Source organism: Pipra filicauda, unplaced genomic scaffold, assembly GCF_003945595.2.
Source record: "Pipra filicauda isolate LSUMZ 115617 unplaced genomic scaffold, ASM394559v2 scaffold498_size1627759_pilon, whole genome shotgun sequence".
Lineage (NCBI taxonomy): Eukaryota > Metazoa > Chordata > Aves > Passeriformes > Pipridae > Pipra > Pipra filicauda.
Window position 1 is genome coordinate 1538487 of NW_024104640.1, and position 20877 is coordinate 1559363.

At 44.1% G+C, this 20877-nt stretch overlaps 1 protein-coding gene across 2 annotated transcripts; it reads left to right on the forward strand.

Annotated features, from left to right (window-relative positions):
• The first annotated feature begins 966 nt into the window (after positions 1–966).
• On the forward strand, positions 967–13660 carry BNIP3L (BCL2 interacting protein 3 like). 2 transcript variants are annotated; one of them, XM_027710347.2, is made up of 6 exons: positions 967–1144; positions 5782–5968; positions 6409–6481; positions 7733–7836; positions 8605–8754; positions 10799–13660. In XM_027710347.2, exons 1-6 carry the CDS (start codon positions 1054–1056, stop codon positions 10845–10847), a joined length of 654 nt encoding a protein of 217 aa, XP_027566148.2. In that variant the 5' UTR covers positions 967–1053; the 3' UTR covers positions 10848–13660. The 2 variants fall into 2 exon arrangements, with proteins under 2 accessions (XP_027566148.2, XP_027566149.1); XM_027710348.2 differs by lacking the exon at positions 967–1144 and adding an exon at positions 1449–1884.
• The last annotated feature ends 7217 nt before the right edge of the window (positions 13661–20877 follow it).

Genomic DNA, 20877 nt, shown 5'->3' on the forward strand with positions numbered 1-20877 from the left:
AAGGAAACTGGTGCACACTCACAATTTGGCTTTTTGTAGCTCGTTTTGCATCCCTGTTAGGAAAAAGTCCAATTTTGTAACAGCCATGCCACCTCTATCTTTGCTGCTGATGATTAAAAAACCAACCATGCTCCGGGGTGGTTTGTGTGCTAAAGGCATCGTTTTGGGAGGACATTAATCTTAAAAAACATTAGTTCAGAGTGTCTTAACTGTGTTTCACGGACCTCATTGTTGGCTTAAAGTTGCCTGAGGCTCTGGTCCCTCAGTGCCCGAGTGGCCAAGAAGGGCCCTGAACTCAGCACTGGGGAGGCCTCTCAAATCCTGGGATTGGTTCTGGGATCCTCAGTTCAGGAGGGACATGGAGGGGCTGGAGCGTGTCCAGGGAAGGGAACGGAGCTGGGGAAGGGGCTGGAGCAGCAGGAGCAGCTGAGGGAGCTGGGGGGGCTCAGCCTGGAGAAAAGGAGGCTCAGGGGGGACCTTCTGGCTCTGCAACCCCCTGACAGGAGGGGGGAGCTGCCAGAAAACAAGGGACAGGAAGAGAGGGAACGGCCTCCAGCTGTACCAGGGGAGGGTCAAGTTGGATATTGGAGTAATTCCTTCATGGAAAGGGTTGGCTAAACATTGGAACTGCCCAGGGAGGTTTGGAGTCCCCACCCCTGGAGGTGTCCAGGGAAGGCCTGGACGTGGCGCTCAGAGCTCTGGGCTGGGGGACGAGGTGGGGATGGGCCACAAGTGGGATGCGATGGCCTTGGGCGGCTTTTCCACCCCAAATAACTCTTTATTTGTGTGTTTCCGTGCCCCCGCTCCCCTCAGGCCGCCCCACTGCCCTCGCGCCGCCCGCCCTGCGCACGCGCGGGACGTGCGCGGCCGCGGGTCGCGCCATGGAGGGCGGGAGGGCGGAGAGCGGCGCGCGCCGCGCCTGCGCAGGCGCGCCGGGGCTGTGGGCGGGGCGGGAGCGGCCGGGCCCCGGAACGGGAGAGCCCCGGGTTTGTTGTTGTTGTCCCACAGCGGCTCCTCCGGTCGCCCCTGCCCGCCGCTCCCGCCGCCGCCGCCATGTCCAGCCCTCAGGAGCCGCAGCAGCAGCACCACAACAACAACAACAACCCGCCGGCCGAGGCCACGCAGGGCGAGCCGGGGCTCAACAGTGAGTGCGGGGCGGCCCCGCGGGGGCCGCGGGCGGGAAATGGCGCTGGGAGGAAGGGGGGGGGACCCCTTGAGGGGCCGCGGGGGCCGCGACCCCCGCGCGCCGCCATTGGCGGAGGCCGCGCCGCGCGAGCCGCCGGGGGCCAATGGGCGGCGGCGGAGCGGGTATAAAAGCCCCGGCGGCGGCGGGCGGGGGGCAGAGGGGTAACGGCGGGCGCGGAGGGGTCTCTGAGGGCAGCGCGGGCGAACCGGGGGCTTCCCGGAGCGTTCCCGGAGCCTCGGCCGGCGGGAGCCGCTGGATGCGCGGCCCGGAAAAGCGGAGGGGCCTCGTGGCTCTATTGGGGTGGTTAAAGCGGGTTTGAGGTGCGGCCCGGAGGGTCCCGACCGGCCGCCCCTCACGGCGGGCTGAGGGCGAGCGAGCCCCCCCCCGAGCGCGCCCCGTGGCTCCGCGGAGTTTACCCGAGCAGCGAAGATGGGGATACAGCGGGGTAGGGGGAGGAGCGCGGCTGTGGGAATGAGTTTATTCAGTGGCTGAGTCAATAGCACTGACGTGAGCTATTCCCCTCTATATCCGGCGTCTCTGTCAGCTGCTCTGCTGCATCCTTTTGTTCCCGGGATAACTCCAGTGAGGCACATCATGTAGGCTCTGCTACTTACTTGGCAGATGCTTTCCCTTCCTTTTTAAACAGCTCTTTCCATGTGTCCTTCCGTCTGATTATTAAGAATACTGCGCTCCAAGAGGTGAATAAATAGCATTAATGATTAACTGTTACCTCCGTGGTTTACAACGAAGTTAAACTGACCACGAAATATATGGGTTCGGTGGCGATTGTCTGAAGGGGGGAATAAACTGTGCCCATTTCGTAACGCTGCCATTGTGTTGTGGCAACGCTGCATCTCCTGATAAAACAGCTAAAACAGCGTTACCTGAGTCAAACAGGTATTCCGGCGAATTATTCAGGCCTGTTAAACAACAATTACTCCGTCGGAGTTGCCCGGCGCTTCAGGAGTTGCCGCGTTTGCTGGTTCTGTGTTTTGATGTTTCCTCTGTGTCGGTGCGGTGTCCGTGGGACGCGTTAATCTGCCGGGGGGTGGGAGCAGCCGCAGCTCGGTAAGCCGGGGCTGGAGCTGCCCACGTAGGTCTTGCTGCTGGATCAGCATTAGAGGCTCCCCCGGCTCCGCGATTTACTGAGCACAAGGTCCGGGAGGAAATGTTTGACAGTCTGTGCCCCCTGAACCAAACCAATGCCCCCCCGTCAGCCCCAGGCAGGCTTAGAGCTGCTTTCAGACGTTCAGCCACTGCACAATGCTCTGGTGGCAGAGGTGCATTTTCTGCCATTATCTCAGCTTTTCAGTGACCCTTTTCAGGCTAATGAGCTCAGACACCTATTCATTTTGTGCTCCCCGTGTTTAGGGCCTTTTATTCAAAGATCCCTTAGTACTTGGAGGGCGAGAGAGCTGGGAGTAAAACTGGTAACCTGTGCTTTGTTGGGTTCACAGAGGTGGGGGAAAAAAACCTGCTTGTTCTTGGGAGTTCTAGATGCTTCCTATATTTTAATTATTATAAAGCTCTGTTACATATTGACAAGAAGAGGCAAGAGCCCATCTATCTCTGTCATGGAAAATCTGCTTAATAATTACCATTATGGGAATCTGCTTGGCTTTCTTTTTCTTTCCCTCTTTTTTTTTTTCTGTTTCTTTGTTTTTTGTTAATATTCTACTTCATTGTAAAAGTGATATTTATAAGATTACTCAAGTTGACCACGCGTCAGACTTCTTGTGAGCTGCTGCTTTGGAATATTTTTATATCTATAAAATGTGTACAGGAATGCAATTTCTGATATATCCACCACACCCAGCCAAGTGAAATCACAGAGTGGATAAACAAAATGAGGCCCTTTTGCCCCAACATGTTTAGCTCCCGTTGTTTAAACAGGTCACCAGTTATAGAAAAACATGGAATTAAGTCAGTGTATATCAGTTCATAGCGAAATAATTACCTGTAGAGCATGGACAAAATTCCAACAAATTTGGAGAAAAATACCATTCATATAAAAAGTTGTTTGGGTTTTGTTTTTTTTTTTTTCCAAAGACTGTGTGTGTTATGTCATTTGTGAACGGAGGAGATGCCACCACGGTTCTTAATTCTACCACTGTTAATTCTGCCACATTTCCTCTTGTCCTGTCAAGTAGAAATACGGTAAACTAAGAGTTCTCAGGTGGGTGATTGAAGTAACTTCCTTAGTTCTGAAAAAGGCTTGGGGCAAAACCCACCCTCTGTTAGTTGGGCTGTTATTCCCAGATACATTCCTGCCCATCCTTTTAAAGAAACGGGGATTTGTGTCCCTCTAAGGGGCTCTCTGGCTCCCTCTCCCAGTTGGAGCCCGATGTCAGATTGTGCTTCCTGGACTGTGTTTTGAGTCATTCCCAGTGAGGTCAGCTGGGAACGTGCTGCTCCTCATGCCAGCTCCTCCTGCTCCCTGGCACTCTTTACTCACGGGGTAATTTGGGTTTTCTTCCTGCCACGGCCACCGAGTGTTTTAGATAAAGGCGGGGGGGGAGAAATTCCCGAAGGTTTTATTTGTGCGGGATCTGAGGGGCTGTGGAGGGTCTGAAGAGCTGCAGATCAGAGCAACCACCTCTGATCATCTTCCCTTGCCCTCTGTTGTCTCACATTATTTCTCACTGGCTGCTCATTTTTAATCCTGGATGGCTTTGCAGACCCTGAGTGTTTTAATTCTCCCTCCCCCAAAATGGTTATGGGGAACCCAGAGCTTTTTGGCCTGACTTCTGACCAACCTGCTTTTCTGCAGGTGTGAAGGTGTTTTTCTTGCTGTCAAGGTACAAATCAACCTTCCTGATTCTAGGTTGGCCTTTTTATTTTGAAATTTAGACACCAGCCTTCATCACGACTGTGGAATAACAGGGGCTCTGGGTGATGCTGACTGGGCAAAGCTGCCTCTTCCCAGTTAACACTTGATTATCTGAAAAGCCCAGTGTGACTGTGCACTCCCAAAATTCCTTATTTGTGGATACAACCCAAGGAATCCAGGCTGTGAACCACCAGGACTCCTCAGAGCATGGTCAGCACTGCAGTGGCATCATGCATAAGTCAAAAATCAGTGTTAAAATTATAACTTGTACAAATAATGATTGAAAAGTAGTTTCAGATGTTGTATCTTCAGGCTTTTTGGGGTTTTTTGGATGATTTTTACCTCAGTAATGAAGATTTCTAAACTTTAAAAAACTAAATAATCAGCCAAATAAAAAAACAAACAAACAAACAAAAAAAAAACAACCCCAAAAGCACCTACCTTTATGTGGCATAAATTGAATTACACAGGAGTTGTGATGACTTAATATACGTGTATGAAATCATTATTTGGCTGATGAGGGAAATAATGTTCTTTTGACAACAAAATAAGAACTTGGAGATCTTTCCCTCTGTATCATGGCTCTGAGGTCAAGTGATTCTTAAAGAATTGCAGTTGGATAGGGAATGTATTTAAATATTTCGAATATACAGAGCAGTAGAAGTCTGTCTTATCTTTACCCCTCAGGATAATTAAATGGTGTGTTTATAAATAAAGAATATTTCCAAAACCTGTTTCCAGTTTAAACATTCCAGTATATACATTCATATACTGATGAATGTATATAGTCTTGCACTCAGTTAATCTGCACATAAAATACGAGTGAAGACATTTAAAAATAAAAATCCTCACCTCAACTACAGAATATTTGAACTTTTTAGCAGCTGCTCTTGTCAGCCACGATACACTCTTGCTCCTTGTTGAATCTCACATGGATATTCCATAGGTATAGCTAAAATAAAAGGGGGGAACACCAGTAAATCTGAGCTTTTAGGTTATAGATCTTTCCCTGGCTCAGGAGAATAAAGAGAAAGGGGCAGGTGGAAGAGGCTGAAGTGGTGGCTCTGAATTTATTAACAGTTATGACGTGTGGGAGTGCTGGATTTCTGCTGCTCCTCAGTTCTTATTAGCAGTGAAATGTTATAATGTCACGTTACTGTGCACGTCCTGCAGCTGGTGAGGAAATAACCTTGTCCTTGGAATTCCCATGGTTGGAACTGGGGAGTGGAATTAATGTCATGGTGGGACAGGGGAGGTGGGAGATGTTTGGGCCGGGGCAAAGCAAACTGACTGAGGCCTGAGAATGGAATGATGTCCATAAAAATCAGGGGTTGGTTCAGGGCCTTTGGGAGCAGAGGAAGGAGAATGGAAGGCTGCACATGAGGGAGTTCCGTAGTGAGGGCCATGGGGGTGAAAATCCAGTGTCAGAAAGGGATGTAGAACGTAAATGAGTGATATGTAGATACTTGAAGCTCCAAAAAGTGTGGCTGATGGGAGTATTAATAATTGAGGAGAGAGGGGACATTCTGTTGACCAGCTCCAGGGGTTGGTAGCACCAAACCAGCTTTTTGGGGTGTTTTTGTTGGTGAGGGAAGGGGAGACGTGTCCCTCTTGTGTCTGGCCCGTGTTGATGAGCTCTGTTGGGGCAGTGTGTGTTATCTGAGGGCAGCATGGCCGGGGTTCCCTCTGGAGGGGGTGATAAAGTGAACCCTGGGTTGGTTAATGAGGTGGGGCCGTTGTGAGGTGACCTTTGGGTGCCCCGCAGGTTCCTGGGTGGAGCTGCAGATGAACGGGAACGGCAACAGCACCGACAACGGCAACGGCAAGAACGGGGGCCTGGAGCACGTCCCCTCCTCCTCCTCCATCCACAATGGGGACATGGAGAAGATCCTCCTGGATGCCCAGCACGAGTCAGGACAGAGCAGCTCAAGAGGTAGTTCCCACTGTGACAGGTAAAGGAGTGTTTGCTGCTCTGCTGTTCACTGATCCCGGGGATGTAAAGCTTTTTCCCAGGGGGATGTTTGTTGTGCTCCAGTGCTGGGAGGAGTTTATGATAACTGTGGGATTCCCACCTCCCCAAAAAGAGGTGTAGTTCACAATGCTGGCAGTGTTCCCTAAAAGGACAAAGGGGTTTTTACATCTTTTCTGTGGATGGTGGAATTTTGGGCAGTGCTTGCTTTTCTTTGGTCTGTTGAGAAAGGTAGGGTTGTAAATAGAAAAAAACCTGCAAAGGCGGGGGTGTTGGAAGACTTTCTTTGGGGTGTGAAGGGTGGTATGGTCTGTAACTCAGCAGTGAGCAGAGGGGCATGTGGGAATAACTCAGCTGACATTTATCTACACTGATGGTTCTTTAGTTGACAAAATGACATAACAAAATCAAATTTTTCTTTAGCCCTTCACCTCAAGATGATGGACAGATAACTTTTGATGTGGAAATGCACACAAGTAAAGACAGTAGTTCTCAGGTATTCTCTTCATTAACCTTTAAAACTTCTTCACTTTTAAATATATATTTGTAAGCTGTGGATGTTTGATGTAGACTTGAGGGGTAGAGCAAGGTCTTTGTGCTGTGAAAAGGTTTATATTTTGTAGTATTTGAAACATGACTTAAGAGATGAATAGCTCTGGAGTGAGGGGAAGAACAAGGCTCCACCTCTGCAGCTGAGAAATGCTTTTCCACAGCAGCCCTGTTGCTGTGTAACACTGGCTGTCAGACCTGGGCTGAAACGTTGATATTTGTGCCCAAGCTTGGAGGGTGTTCAGTGATTGCTGTGCACTCCCTCACATGACAGTGAGTAATCTCCACACCACAAACTGAGAGGAGACTGAACTCTTACTTTGATCATCACTTCGTAGAATTTGCTGTCTTCAGCAGTGTAAATAAAAAGCATTCCTGGAAGAGTGAAACCTTGCATTTAATTCTGTCCAAGAGCTGGGACTGGGGCAGTTGTGCCCTGAGAGCCAGAAGGAGCCCAGGGAAGGTGTTGGTGAGCTCTGCATCTCACTTGGGACTGCCCTAGTTCTGCTTTTGCTGTGGTTCCCACTTAATGTTCTAAGTGGTTTATCTTATTTTAATAAGAGTCACTCAGCAAATTGTTTTAATCCTAAGGAGGAGTTTGTGCCCAAGTCAGTCTAGCCTTTCTAATTCATTGGTTTTTCCTACGTGGTAACGTTTGCATCTAGTGATTTAAAGTTAAAAGTTTGGATCATATAATTACAGGGAGTGCTTGCCTTTTCCTACTGCAGTCAGTACAAGCTGCTGGTTGCAAGTAATATAAATTTCAAATTACCAATAACACCATTTGAGAAGTCAAAATACTGGTTTTGAAACCTTTTTATTCGACTTTCTGTGCTTCAGGCACGTTCTGTGAGCTTTAAATGGAATGCAATCAACTCAATGTTTTTACTGTTTGCAAATAATTTTTTTTGCATAGTTCTGCTTTATTTAGGAGTAAAATAATCCCTTTTTTTTGTTGTCGTTGTTAGTTAAACAAACAGCTTGCAATGATGTGGAAATCCTGGCTACAGCAATAAAATTTGTGGTTAGCAAAGTAAAATCTCTTCCCAACAATCAGCAGTCCAGGAACACTTGGTGGTTTATCAGGTGCCACCAGTTGGGTTCTTATCATTTTACCATTGTTATTGTCACTCTCAGTTCAACACCCCGAGGAGGAGCTAATTGAGTGTTAAAAGGCTTGTCCCATGTGTGTTTTCAGTCCGAAGAAGAAGCAGCAGAAGGAGAGAAAGAATTGGAAGTTTTGAAGAAAAGTGCAGACTGGGTGTCAGACTGGTCAAGTAGGCCTGAAAACATTCCTCCCAAGTGAGTTCAACTCTGCTTTTCTTAATGAATATTCGTATTTTCTAATGCATATAGGAAGGAGAGGAATTACTCTGGCTTTCCAGACTGGTTCATCTTAGGAAAAGTTTGATTTCTCTCTGGGGAGGCTGCAAAAACTCAAACCAATGAAGTACGAAAATCTTAATAGCAGCAGAATGATTTGAGAGTAACATAAATCCACAGCAAGCTGATTACAAGGTTTCTTGACCAAATTACAATTCTTGGGAGAGCTGGGTACCTGGAGCTGGGATTCATGGGATTTAGTCTTGGCTTATTGAACAGAAGAGTGTTGAGCAAGTCTCCTAAATCCTCTGTGCCTTTTTTTCTTTCCATGGAAAATATGTAATGCTCGTCCACGGCAGGGGAAACCTTGAGATCCTTGAGTGCAGAGCCTTTTTATTAAAATAGAGACTTCTGTGTCTCTGTTTGGAACAAAAAATGAGGCTCTTGCTAACAAATCACATCCTGAAATTCCCTCTCTCGGAGCTCCTGCTCCCTTTGTGTCTGTACTGTCTGGGGAAGTGGTCTCTCCACAATCCCTCCTGGAATTCTCTTGGATTCCTTACTCTCTGTAAGGGATCTTGTGCTTTGATCTCTAGCTCTTTGTATTTTAAAAAAATAAATAAATAAATCAATATTCCTACAAAAATCTGTGCAAAAAAAAAAATAAATAAAAGAGAGAGGAAAAAAAAAAGGGGAAACAAAAAGAATTTTGTTGAATTTCTCCCTTGCCTCCCCCTCTTCTTGCAGGGAGTTCCATTTCAGACATCCCAAACGTTCAGTGTCCCTAAGTATGAGGAAAAGTGGAGCAATGAAAAAAGGTGGCATTTTCTCTGCAGAATTCCTTAAGGTTTTCATTCCCTCTCTGTTCATATCTCATGTTTTGGCTCTGGGATTAGGGTAAGTATTGAACTGATTTTCCCTTCAACTTTTGCATGTGCCTTTGCTTTTCCCTACTTAATTCAGGTCCTGCTAAAAAGCAGGAAAACTTGGCAGCAATTAAAACTAAAGTTGAAAACAAAATTCAGCTGAAAAACTAAAATTAAAAATAATAATTAAAAAAAAAGCCATTGATGTGCTTTATTTCTCCCCAAATATAAAGATTTTTGTATTGAAAATGCACGGGTGAACTTGTAAATCATCTTGGCAAGTGTCACTTGTGGCACTTGATTATCAGTGTGTGAAGTGATTCAGACTAAACTAAGAAATAAAAAGTCCATTAAAAAAATAAAATTAAAAATAATAATTAAAAAAAAGCCATTGATGTGTTTTATTTTTCCCAAAAGATCAAGATTTTTGTATTGAAAATGCACGGGTGAACTTTTAAATCATCTTTGCAAGTGTTTTTATTTCACTTAAAATTTGATTTTTTTAAATTTAAACTTAACTTCATTTAAATTCCATTTTCATTTTTATTAATCTTTATTTATATCAATATATAATTATCTACAAATATATGATTATGAACTTCTGTTAAATATATAAGTAAATAAAATAAATATATAAATATGGTATTATTGATAATCTCTTATAATGTATTATAATATACAATATAAAATAAATAAATAAAACATCTATAAATATGATATTATTGATAATCTATGATAGTATATCTAAATATCTAAATAAATACAATAAATACATATCAATGTTATGATGTTATTGATAATCTATAATATATCTAAATAACTAAGTGAATAGAATAAATATATATAAATGTTATGATATTATTGATAATATATAACTATTGTAACATACAATATATAAATATATAAATAAATAAAAGAATTTTAATGAATATATTATTGATAATCTATGATAATATAATATATAAATATATAAATAAAATCAATACATGAAACATTATTGATAATACATTATAATACATTATAACATACAGTGTATAAATATATAAATAAAATAAGTTTATACAATATATTATGATGTTATTGATACTCTAGGATAATATACATAAGGTATAAATATATAAATAAATATATTATTGTTCATAGTCTATAATATACATATATATAAAAATATATTTTGTTATATATAAATTATATATATATGTAAATTATATTATATATAGTATATATAAATATAAATATATTAAATATATTAAATATATAAAATGTGAATTTATGAAAATGTGTGTTTTATTATAGTAAATGTATAATTATATATTTCTATATTATATAATATGTATATTATATCTATATAATATATAAATATAATATGTACGTTATATCTATATAATATATAGATATAATATGTATGTTATATCTATATAATATATATAAAAATATAATGTGTATGTTATATCCATATAACATACATAAATATAATATGTATGTTATATCTATATAATATATATAAAAATATAATGTGTATGTTATATCCATATAACATATAAATATAATGTGTATGTTATATCTATATAACATATATAAATATAATATGTATGTTATATCTATATAACATATATAAATATAATGTGTATGTTATATCTATATAACATATATAAATTTAATTATGTATGTTATATCTATATAATATATATAAAAATATAATGTGTATGTTATATCTACATAATATATATAAATATAATATGTATATCTATATAATATATATAAATATAATATGTATATCTATATAATATATATAAATATGATATGTATATTATATCTATATAATATATATAAATATGATATGTATGTTATATCTATATAATATATATAGCTATATTATATATAACTATGTCTAAATATACACCTAACTCTAGAGATACATATTTATACACCATAAATGAATTTAATTTCCATTTTCTTTCGCTTCCACCTTACAAACATAAACCTAAATAATCCCCAGAGCAGCGACCCAGTTAAACCCCCTTCCCACCCCGCATTCCGGGTTCTCCTTCCCACCCGCTGTCCTTTCCTTGCAGGATCTACATCGGGAAGCGCCTGACCACGCCCTCGGCCAGCACCTACTGACCCTCCCGCCCCTGACGGTCCTTCTGTGTCCTTTCGTTTGACTCAGCCATCCTCAGCATGCCCCTGCCTCCGCCCTCCCCTCCCACCCCACGGTGCCGCCGGAATTCCGCCTTGCTGGCCTCTCTCCGGGGCTTTGGCCGCCCCCGGCCCCCGGCAGAGTTCCCCCCGCAGGAGGGAGTTCCTCCCTCAGGAGTTCCTCCCTCAGGAGTTCCTCCTTCAGGAGTTCCCCCCGTGGCTCTGTCGTCGCAAGGGCTTCTCTTCTCTCCACGCCAAAACTGCCACCAGCAAGTCCCCCCCCGATCCTTTCGTGCCCCCCGAGCTCTGGGCCTGCTGGAAGCGTCGCTGGGAAAGCCTCTGGAAGGAAGGGAGGGACTCAGGAGTCCTTCCGAGCTGCTCGTGGAATCAACGAAGGAATCACCGGCAATAAAACCCCAGTTCAAAGCAGCTTTTTTGGGGGAGAGTTTCCTTGGCCCCTCCTCTTGGCTCACGGGCACCATTTGATTTGCAGGAGGCCAAGACTGCATCAATTTTCGAGTAGGATAAACTTAAAATCCATCAGCATATTTTAATATTAGGTAATTGTTGTAATCTTGTCTTTTCTATGAAGTCGGCTCCTTATTCCTTGTAGGAAAAAAAAAAACCTGTCTCATACCTAGAATATATTAGAAAAAAAAAATGGCATCGTTTGCATGTAAAGAAGAGTTTTTTCTTTTCCTTTACCTTGTTTTCTTAAGGGGAAATTTGAAATGTGAAAACTTTCCTTTGAAAAGTAGTTTTAAATTAAGGAAAAACCCCAACAGCTGTAGGTGTAGTTAAGCTCTTAAGTGTAAAAGGAAATGACTCTGTTTGTTGTGGAACCATTTACAACTGAGATGAAACGGCAGTTTCAGCCAGCAAATGTTTGATTTCTCGTTATTAATTTCTCATTAAGGGGGGGACAATCTTGCAGGTGCATAAAAAAGGTTCAGAAGTCGTGGAATGTCTTCTGCAGGTGAATTTTTCCATCCTCCTCTCTCTCATTGTTTACTGTACAATCTCCTTTTTGGGGATACTCTTGGAAACCTGGAAGTCACTCGTGGTGTCTCCATCTTAGACAGACTCTCACTGATGTCGTTGAACTTTTATCTTAGGGAACATTATTAAGCCTTGTCCTCCTTCAGTGACACTTCTTTTTCAAAAATGTGAAGCTTTAGTACCAAATTGTTACAAAGCATTGGGACACTCGTGTCCTTAAATAGATTTTATTGGAGTTCAGAACATGTAGCATGACTCTGAAGGATAGAATACTCTTTTTTTATATATATATGAATATATAAAAAAAAAAAATATGATATAGACTTTAATACTAAGTATTTAGGGAACCAATGCTAATTTTAAGACTAGCAAAAATCTTAATTAAATAAAAACTTTAGTTGGCTGACTTGCAGAAGATAAAGAAATCCAGTCAGCCAGTTTGGAGAGAACAGCTACCTATAATTGTTTGCTTGCATCAGACTTTATAATAAGTTGATTATTTGATAGAGCAGTGATTGCTTGAACCAGTTGATGCATAGAAGCTAAAGCCCAGCTGAGATGTGGTTTAAAAAAACTTAGTTAGCTCCCAGGAAGTAAAAAAAGTGCAGTATGACCCCACTGCTGAAGTGTATTTATTTGCATTCTCTGTTTCTGAGCACTGGCAGACAATGCTTTCGGGGTGACAGGGCAGCCTAACAGCAAATTCTCTGCAATAATCTGCTTTTTTCCCCCCTTTTAGTGGCACTTGAGTTGCCTCCAAGTGTGTGTTTGTTCCAGGCTGGGGTTGGGTTTCACCCAGAGGTGGGGGAGGGAAGGGGGAAGTGCTGGAGGGGGTTTTTAGAGAGCACCAAGCACTTCATTTTCCAGCCCTAAAAACCAGGGCAGGGGAGAGAGAAAGGCTGAAACACTTCTCAGTTCTAACACAGCACCTTGTTTTGTGTGGAAATTGGAGTAGTGGAAAAATAGATTTTTTACCAAGCAGGGAGTACTTTTTAAAGAGGAAAAAAAAAACCCCAAAGAATTCCCCATTTCTGAATTCCAAGGTAATTTTTCAGGATATCTGCTAAATAACACTGCAAGCTTGTGGCTGGAGTACCAACACCACCTGTGAGATTTGAAGTAAAATGAAATAAAAATTGTGCAAATTCGAGCTGAGGTCACTGTAACACTCGCTGGGACACAATGCAGTATTTATTGATACCCTACATAAGCTCTGGAGGAAAGTCTACAACTTTTAGTTTTACAATGAGCAGGAACAGATTGTTGTACAATTTGAAAAAGGGGTTTCAACTCTTGACAAGTTGGAAGTTTTGTTAAGATAAACGTTGTTTAAAAAAAAAAAAAAAGCTTTATACCTGTTTACAGTTTTGGAAAAAATAAATAAAAAAAGGAAAAAAACCACAAAAAAATAACCAACAACACAAAAAAAACCACACACAAAGTAGGCTTCATTTTTCTTACATTCAGTGAAAAACTGGCCTCGACTATTTGTAAATAGGATCAAGAAAAAAAAAAGGCATAAACTGGCACATGAGAAGTGCAGCAGGCTGACCTTAACTGCAGCAAAAAAGCATCTTTACTTACTGTTTTCAGAAGTGAAAAGCTGAAGATTGTTGGCAATTCAGCCTTTTTTTTTAATTGACATTCGTTGAGATCTTGGAGTTAACTGAGCCAAAGTGATTCTGCATTTTCACCCATTAGTTAGCACTTTGTAACATTACCTACAGTTTACATGTATAAGTTGTAGCTTATAAAACATTTTGTGCCATTAAAGCTCTCACAAAACTGCTGGTCTGAAATCCCTTCGTGCTGCGCCTTTTCCTGCTTTGTCCTTCTCCTCTTTTCCTTTGCTTTTGGTTGTTTTTTTTTTTTACAGGATTGTTTCATGTTTTAAGTTCTGGGTTATGTGGACACCGAAGCTGCTGTTCAGAGACTGGAATCATTTTTTTTGGGGGGGGGGGGTTTGTCGTTTGGTTTTTTTTATTATTCTTATTATTTTTAGTGACCTGGGATCATCAGCTTCGTTTCCTGAAGCACTTCACAAAAATATTGCCCTGCTTGGCCTTGGTTCCTGTGCCAAGTCCTCCAGCACCTTGTCCAGGAAAACTCTGGAAGCAAAAATATTCTGGTGGCAAATGGAATGTCGAGTGGAATTGGTGAGATTTTGTAAAACTGGTCGACTCTGTTGTACTCCTTGTATTTCTCTTCTGTTCCCTAATTCTGTTGAATTTGCAGATTAAAGAGTAAGGGACAAACCCCCTGATTGTTAATCTGCCTCCATGTTCTTGGTTCAAAGGGTGATTTCCTGGAGGATCACGAGCAGACTCGCTCATTCCTGGTGGGAATTTTCCCCATTCTCATCCTGGTACTGCCCATTTTAATTCCTCTCTGACATGGTTTTAATGTTTACATCCAGAACTTTGGGAAAATGGGATTTTTGGGGTATTTTTTTTTCATAGGAATAAGATAAAAATATAAATCTTACTTTCAGAAAGTTTCAATGTCTGGGACTTGGGCCTGAATTTTGAGCAGGGCTGGAGGCCTGAGCAGGTTCTTTCTTTGCAGCCAACTGAGATAAACACATTTATTTAGTAGGTTTGCAGGGAAAAAAAAATCCATTCTGTGCTTCAAAACCTAATTAAGAATAAATACAAGATAATATTGCATAAGGGAGCAGTTTCTCTGCACTATTATTATTATAAATCACATTTTGATGGAGTTGTGGAATCTTCAAGCTTCTTTCCATTCCAGTACAGGAGTGTTCAAGTAAAGACTGAAGAAAAGGGATTTATTTGTGTGTTTTAATTTAGAGCAGCTCAGTAATATTGATTATCTGTTGGAGGTGGGTAGATGAGCTCTCTGCAGTCAGCACCAAGAAGTTTTATTTCCCCTTAAATTCTGTGCTTAACTGTGATGAAAAGATTAGAATTTGAATTGTTTTAGGAAAAAGTTCACTATCAGAAGGTTAGAATCTGAATTGTTTTAGGAGAAAGTTCACTATGAAAAGATTAGAATTTGAATTGTTTTAGGGAAAAGTTCACTATGAAAACATTAGAATTTGAATTGTTTTAGGAGAAAGTTCACTATGAAAAGGATAGAATTTGAATTGTTTCAGGAAAAAGTTCAGTATCAAAAGGTTGGAATTTGAATTGTTTCAGGAAAAAGTTCACTATCAGAACATTATTTATACATTTGTGCTGTGCCCCCACGTGAAAAGTCTCTCTCAAATGAAGTCCTGATGCCCTGCAGGTGTTTGTAGGACCTTTGCTTTGTACTGAGGAAAACTCTTCTGGGTTTGGGTCTTAAAGCCCAGAATAAACCCCGAGGATTCCTCAGCTAGGCCCTGCAGTTCAACCAGCACTGTAAAACCAGCACTAAAACCTTGAAGTGCTCCTGGAAAAGCTCGGGCTGCCTGAATAATGTCCTTGGAAAAGAGAGAGCCAAAGGAATTTCCCTTTCTGGGCTCCCTCCCTGGGCCCTGCCCTGGGTTTGAGCTCGGCTCTCCCGGTCCTGACATGAGGGGAGAGCGAGGGGTGCTTTGCCATTAGGGAGGGGAGACAGGACTGAACTTGTTGAGCTGCTGCCCGAGCGCTGAGGGGATGGGAAGAGGCATTTTCTGTTCTCAGCTGTTCCCTCAGACACTTTCCTGCTCAGACTGGGGAGTTCGTGGGGAGAGACTTCTGTAGTGGTGTGGTTTTGCTTGACTGGCTGTTTGTTGTCTAAGAAATCAAAGAGTTTTAAGGCCAGAAAATACCTTTTTCTGGTGGGTATAACAGCAGAGAAGAACAATCCTACAGCTGTTGAAGTTGCTGCAGTTCAGGTGTGTAATTCAGGTCAAGTCCTTGCAAAGCTGGTGCTGGACCTGCCCCTGGATTGAGCTGTTCCAGCCTTTAACTTCCACCTTCCTTTGGACTTTAAATTTCAGCCACTGGAAATCCCTTTCCATGGTACAGGAAGGAGCCTTTCACTCTCAGGTGCATCTTCTAAATAAGTGTTTTCATGAAAACCTCTGTGTTTTAAGGCAAATCTCCTCCCAGCCTTTTATTTCTCACCTGTAACCTGCATCTAAATACAGGGATACTCGTCCACAGGAAAAAAATAACGTGTGCAAAATCTGGAGTGAAACATTTCTGACCCCTCTTTTCTTTCAAATAAATAATAAAAATTCCTTATTTACTTCAAAAGCGTCGCCTGAGCTTTTGACCAAACTGAGTGTAAACGGTGCACAGGTGGAATTCCAGGTGCAAACTTCCCCCGTGGTTCTTCCAGCTGGTTCTGTGAGGGGAGCAGTGACTGAGTTTGTCCTCCAGGAGCTTTTGGGACCATCCTGCCAGTGCAGCTGGAACAACTCTCCTCCTCTGCAGCTCCCTGCAGGCTCAAACCCTCTCCTGCTTCTGCATTATTCTCATTATTCCCCACGAAGTTCATTGCTTGGATGCCTCTGCTCTCTCCTGCCTCACTGAATTCCCTCCCAGCTGCCTCTGGGGTGCTCCTTTTCCCTTCCTTTCCTCGTGGTTTTCACTCTGCTTCCCATTTCTGCTCGAATTCCGTGAGCAAGCAGAGCCTCTTTGAGCCCCCACCTGTGTCAGGAGGAGTTTTGGTTACTGAGATAAAACACTGCCCTGTTCTGAGCATTCCCTGGTTCCAGGAGCTCAGCACTTCCCTCAGGTGGGTGTGTGGCCACTTGCAGAGCTCCAGAGCTTGCAGGGGGTTAATTTGAGGTTGATGTGTCTAATTGGGGCTGGCACAGCCAGGGGTGGGGTGGTTGCTTTCGCCTCCAAGGAAGTGGGATATGAAGGAAGTTCAGAGTTTCGTCAGGAACTTCAGGGTTGGGACAAGGAGGAAGGGGTTCAAACTGGGAGTAGGTGAAATGTTGGGCAGAAATTCTGAATTACAGTGAGATACTGTTGAATTTGTAGGAGGAAATTCTTTAAACTGCTTTTAGTGGCTTTGAACTGAAGGACAGTAGGATTACATGGGATACTGGGGAGGAATTCCTTCCTGTGAGGGTGGGGAGGGGCTGGGATGGAATTCCCAGAGAAGCTGTGGCTGCCCCACCCCTGGAAGTGTCCAAGGCCAGGCTGGAGCAACCTGGGACAGTGGAAGGTGTCCCTGCCCATGGCAGGGGGTGGCACTGGATGATTTTAAGGTCCCTTCCAACCCAAACCATTCTGGGGTTCTCTGAAGTTCTCAGTCCCATTTCTAGGTCAGAGGGTCATGCAGCCTAAACAGGGATTCAGCTCCAAACTTGGAGTTGTATTCTGGGTTTTTCTGTCTTGACAAGTCCAGCTGAAGGCCTGGAGGATGCTCTGTGAGCAGTGTTCCCTCCCAGTGGTGCTGGGTGACACACAGTTTCTTGGAGCTCGGTTTCCCACAGCAGGGAGGTCTGAGGGAGCTGCAGCCCCTGCCCCTGTGGCAGGAACGGGGTGTTCCTGCTCCTGGGCTTATCCAGTCAGCTCCAGTTGCAGGATTCTTTGTAAAAATACAGATACTTTTTTGTAAATGCTGATAAGGTGGGAACAAAAGTTCCTGTCAGAGTCAGCGAGAGCAAGATGGACCTGGAGGTGGATTTTTCAGCTTTATCTTTGCAAAGTCAGAATTAAAGCCTTGTGGTGTGTGAGAGTTATACAGAGCTGCAGCAGTGCTCAGATATTCTTGTGATGAAGGTGAAATAAGAATCTGTTGGTACTTGTTGGTTTTTTCAGGTGCTGTGAGTTAGCTGGGTTTAAAGCTCTGTGCCTGGAGGTTTTACTCCAGAGTGCAAGTCTCCTTTTGGATCCTCCCAGAGGGCCTGGCTGCTCTCCTCTCACAGGAGGAAGCTGCACCACTACCAGGAGACAGCACAGACTTGCTTCCAGGGTGTACCAGTTGTCATTTGATTTCAGAGTAAGAAGCAAGAGGCAATTAGGGCTGCTGCTTTGAGAGCACTGTCTGACAGGTAGGAGAGACCTCTGGGGTTCCTACAAATTACTTTAATAGCTCCAGCTCCCAAACAGCTCCTCTGGCCCATCTCTTGTGTCTCCTCCGAGACAGCAGCTGCAGGGGGGGTATCTGGTGGAACACAACGTGCATTTGAAGGCCTTGGTTTGTAGCACTGCAGTTTGCCCCGGTCTGATGTTGGGCTTGGCTTCTCTGTGCTAAGAGTTACTTAAATTCGTGGGTGTCCAGGCAAAAGCAGAACACAGAATCACAGGGTCATGGAATCACTGAAGTTGGAAAAGCCCTCCCAGGCCATCAAGTCCAGCCTGTGCCTGACCCTCACCAGAGCCCTGAGTGCCACATCCAGTCCTTCCTTGAACACCTCCAGGGGTGGGGACTCCACCACCTCCCTGGGCAGCCCCTCCCAATGTTTAACAACCCTTTCCATGAAGAAATTCCTCCTGATGTCCAACCTGGACCTCCACCTTGAGGCTGTTGAGCCCTGGCTTAAAGCTCCCTGCTGTCCCTTCCCAGGGGTCCAGGCCTGGCTGGGCTGCTTTTCACGGATTTGGGACAGAAACACAAAGTCTGTCGGCTGCAGTGGCACCACGAGGATGCCAATGGATCCTGGCTTGGCTCAGGAACAGGGTGGCCAACAGGGCCAGGGAAGTGATTCTGCCCCTGGACTCAGCGCTGGGGAGGCCACCCCTGGAGTGCTGTGTCCAGTTCTGGGCCCTCAGCTCAGGAAGGACATGGAGGGGCTGGAGCAGGGCCAGAGAAGAGCAACAAGGCTGGGGAAGGGACTGGAGCACAAGTGCTGGGAGGAGAGGCTGAGGGAGCTGGGGGGGCTCAGCCTGGAGAAGAGGAGGCTCAGGGGAGACCTCCTCACTCTCTGCAACTCCCTGACAGGAGGGGGGAGCCGGGGGGGGTTGGTCTCTTTTCCCAGGCAACCATCAGCAAGACAAGAGGGCTGGGTCTGCAGCTGTGCCAGGGGAGGGTTAGGTTGGAGATCAGGAAGAATTTCTTTGCAGAGAGGGTGCTCAGCCATTGGAATGGGCTGCCCAGGGAAGGGGTGGATTCTCCATCCCTGGAGGTTTTTAAGCAGAGACTGGATGTGGCATCAGTGCCATGGGCTGGGAACCACGGCGGGGTTGGATCAAGGGTTGGACTTGATGATCTTGGAGATCCCTTCCAACCCAGCTGATTCTGTGATTCTATGAGGGGTTAAAACCATCAGTGACGAGGAGGAGGAGGAGGAAGCTTCTTCCTCGAACACACAGATCTCCAGCAGCAGCAGCAGGAAGCTCAGGTGGGAATCCCTGCCAGGAATGTGACAGGCAGACCCCGCTGGGGCTGGGCAGGTTCTTGTGCCCGGGGCTGTGCTGGGTGTGTTGGAGCGGTGGGAAGGGGGGACGGAGGAGGAGTGGCAAGACAAGCAGCGACCAAAGAGGGGGTCCTTTCCCATCTGGAGCATGTTCCTATAGGCTTCCCTGCTCTGGGGGAGCGTCAGAGCCCTCCCCAATTGGCTGCAGCTGCGGTGGTACCATGTGTGATGTCACCCTGGCAGCTCCACCCCAGGCTGTGGTGGGAGCCTTTTATTTCCCGGCACAAACGTGTTTGAGGGAGAGGGAGGGAGGGAGAGATGCTGAAGGTGCTGTTCCACTTCCTCCTGTGACAGTCACCCATAAATCCCCAGTGTCCTCTCAGCACTGCAGTGGGAGCCAAGTTAACGGGAAATCAGCGGGGGGAGGATTAGATTTCAGTGCTTTGGGGTTTCTGAGGAGCTGCTGGAAATCCTTGCGCTGGTGGAGACACGAGGAAGGCAAATGCACTGAAATTACTTGCAGCATTTAGGATTAAATAATGGGATAAGTGTAAAAAAATAAAGAAGGAGGAAAAAAGGCACAATGAAGAGATTTTGTTCCCAGGCTGTGTCTTTGGAACCCTCTGACTCGGGTTTGGTGACACTGGATGCTACAAACACGTCTTTTTAGCCCCAGAGCACTTGTATGTTGTTCTTGCTGTGCACACCTAGTTGAGCATCTAATTTGCATATATAATTGACATTCCCACTGCAAGCCAAGCCACACAGGCTGGACAACTTCACCCTTTGCACCCTTTTCTTACCAGTTTATTTTACTGTCTAACCCCTTCTGCTGGATTTGACCCTTATTTTTTTTTTTTTTTAAATATGTGTGGTTTACTTGGAATTTGTTCTCCAAGTGTTAAGGATTTTATTTTTAAATTGGGCTAGAAATAGGAATTGTGGGTTTGTTTTCCAGGATGAGCACTTAAAGCAGCAGCTGCCTTTGTGCCACTGAGTTAATGGTGGCTGTAGGAAAGTCTTTGTGACTCAGGGCTCATCTGTAAAATGGAAATATTAACCAGGCACAGAAGGTGTTAATGACGTCAGTTCAAAGCAAAGGATTTCTATGATACTTTTGCTTAATGATCTCAACTGCCAAAGGTACTTTTTCCAGCTTCTCAGCCAGTGGAGATAATTTGAATGTCAGCTGATGGAGCTCTCTGACCTGTGCTGCTTTGATTAGGTTTGGATTAAATGCTGTGTCTGTCTTAGTTTATAAGAACCATTTAATGACCCAGGAAGCAATTACTGAGTTGATATTCCTAGGGAAGAATATTCTTCTGAGATTCAAAGTTGTGTGGAGCTCCAGGATCTGGGATGGGCTGGTTTTGGGGGCCACATCTCAGGGAAATAACGAGCTGATGGTCTTTAATCTTAAATTACTGAGCTGGATGTGTCAGCATGCTGAGTCAGTGGCAGTACTTTTAATCTCTTGTTTTTGAGAGATAAAATGTCATTTGAATAATTCATATCCAGCACAACGCTGTGTTTGTCCAGTGGGATCAGGCAGTGGGAATCCTGTGTAAACTGGATAAACCAGGAGGGTCAGGATCTGAAACTCTGTGAATTGATGATGTGGAGCCTCACTGGAGAGCAGGGGGTCTGTGGTCAGGTCTGGGGGTGTTGTTATTACTGTCTACTAGGTATTATTTGTTAGTGTGAACCACACTGAGACTGTGTCAGATTCTGCTGGGTAGAATTCTGGAATTCTGGAGCCTGTGGACACCCTGT

Excerpts from the sequence above, each read along its gene's own strand:
- BNIP3L (XM_027710347.2), top strand. The coding sequence starts at position 1,054 with ATGTCCAGCCCTCAGGAGCCGCAGCAGCAGCACCACAACAACAACAAC. Across the intron at positions 6,482-7,732 it reads GTAAAGACAGTAGTTCTCAG|TCCGAAGAAGAAGCAGCAGA; the intron begins GTATTCTCTTCA and ends GTGTGTTTTCAG. Across the intron at positions 8,755-10,798 it reads GTTTTGGCTCTGGGATTAGG|GATCTACATCGGGAAGCGCC; the intron begins GTAAGTATTGAA and ends CTTTCCTTGCAG.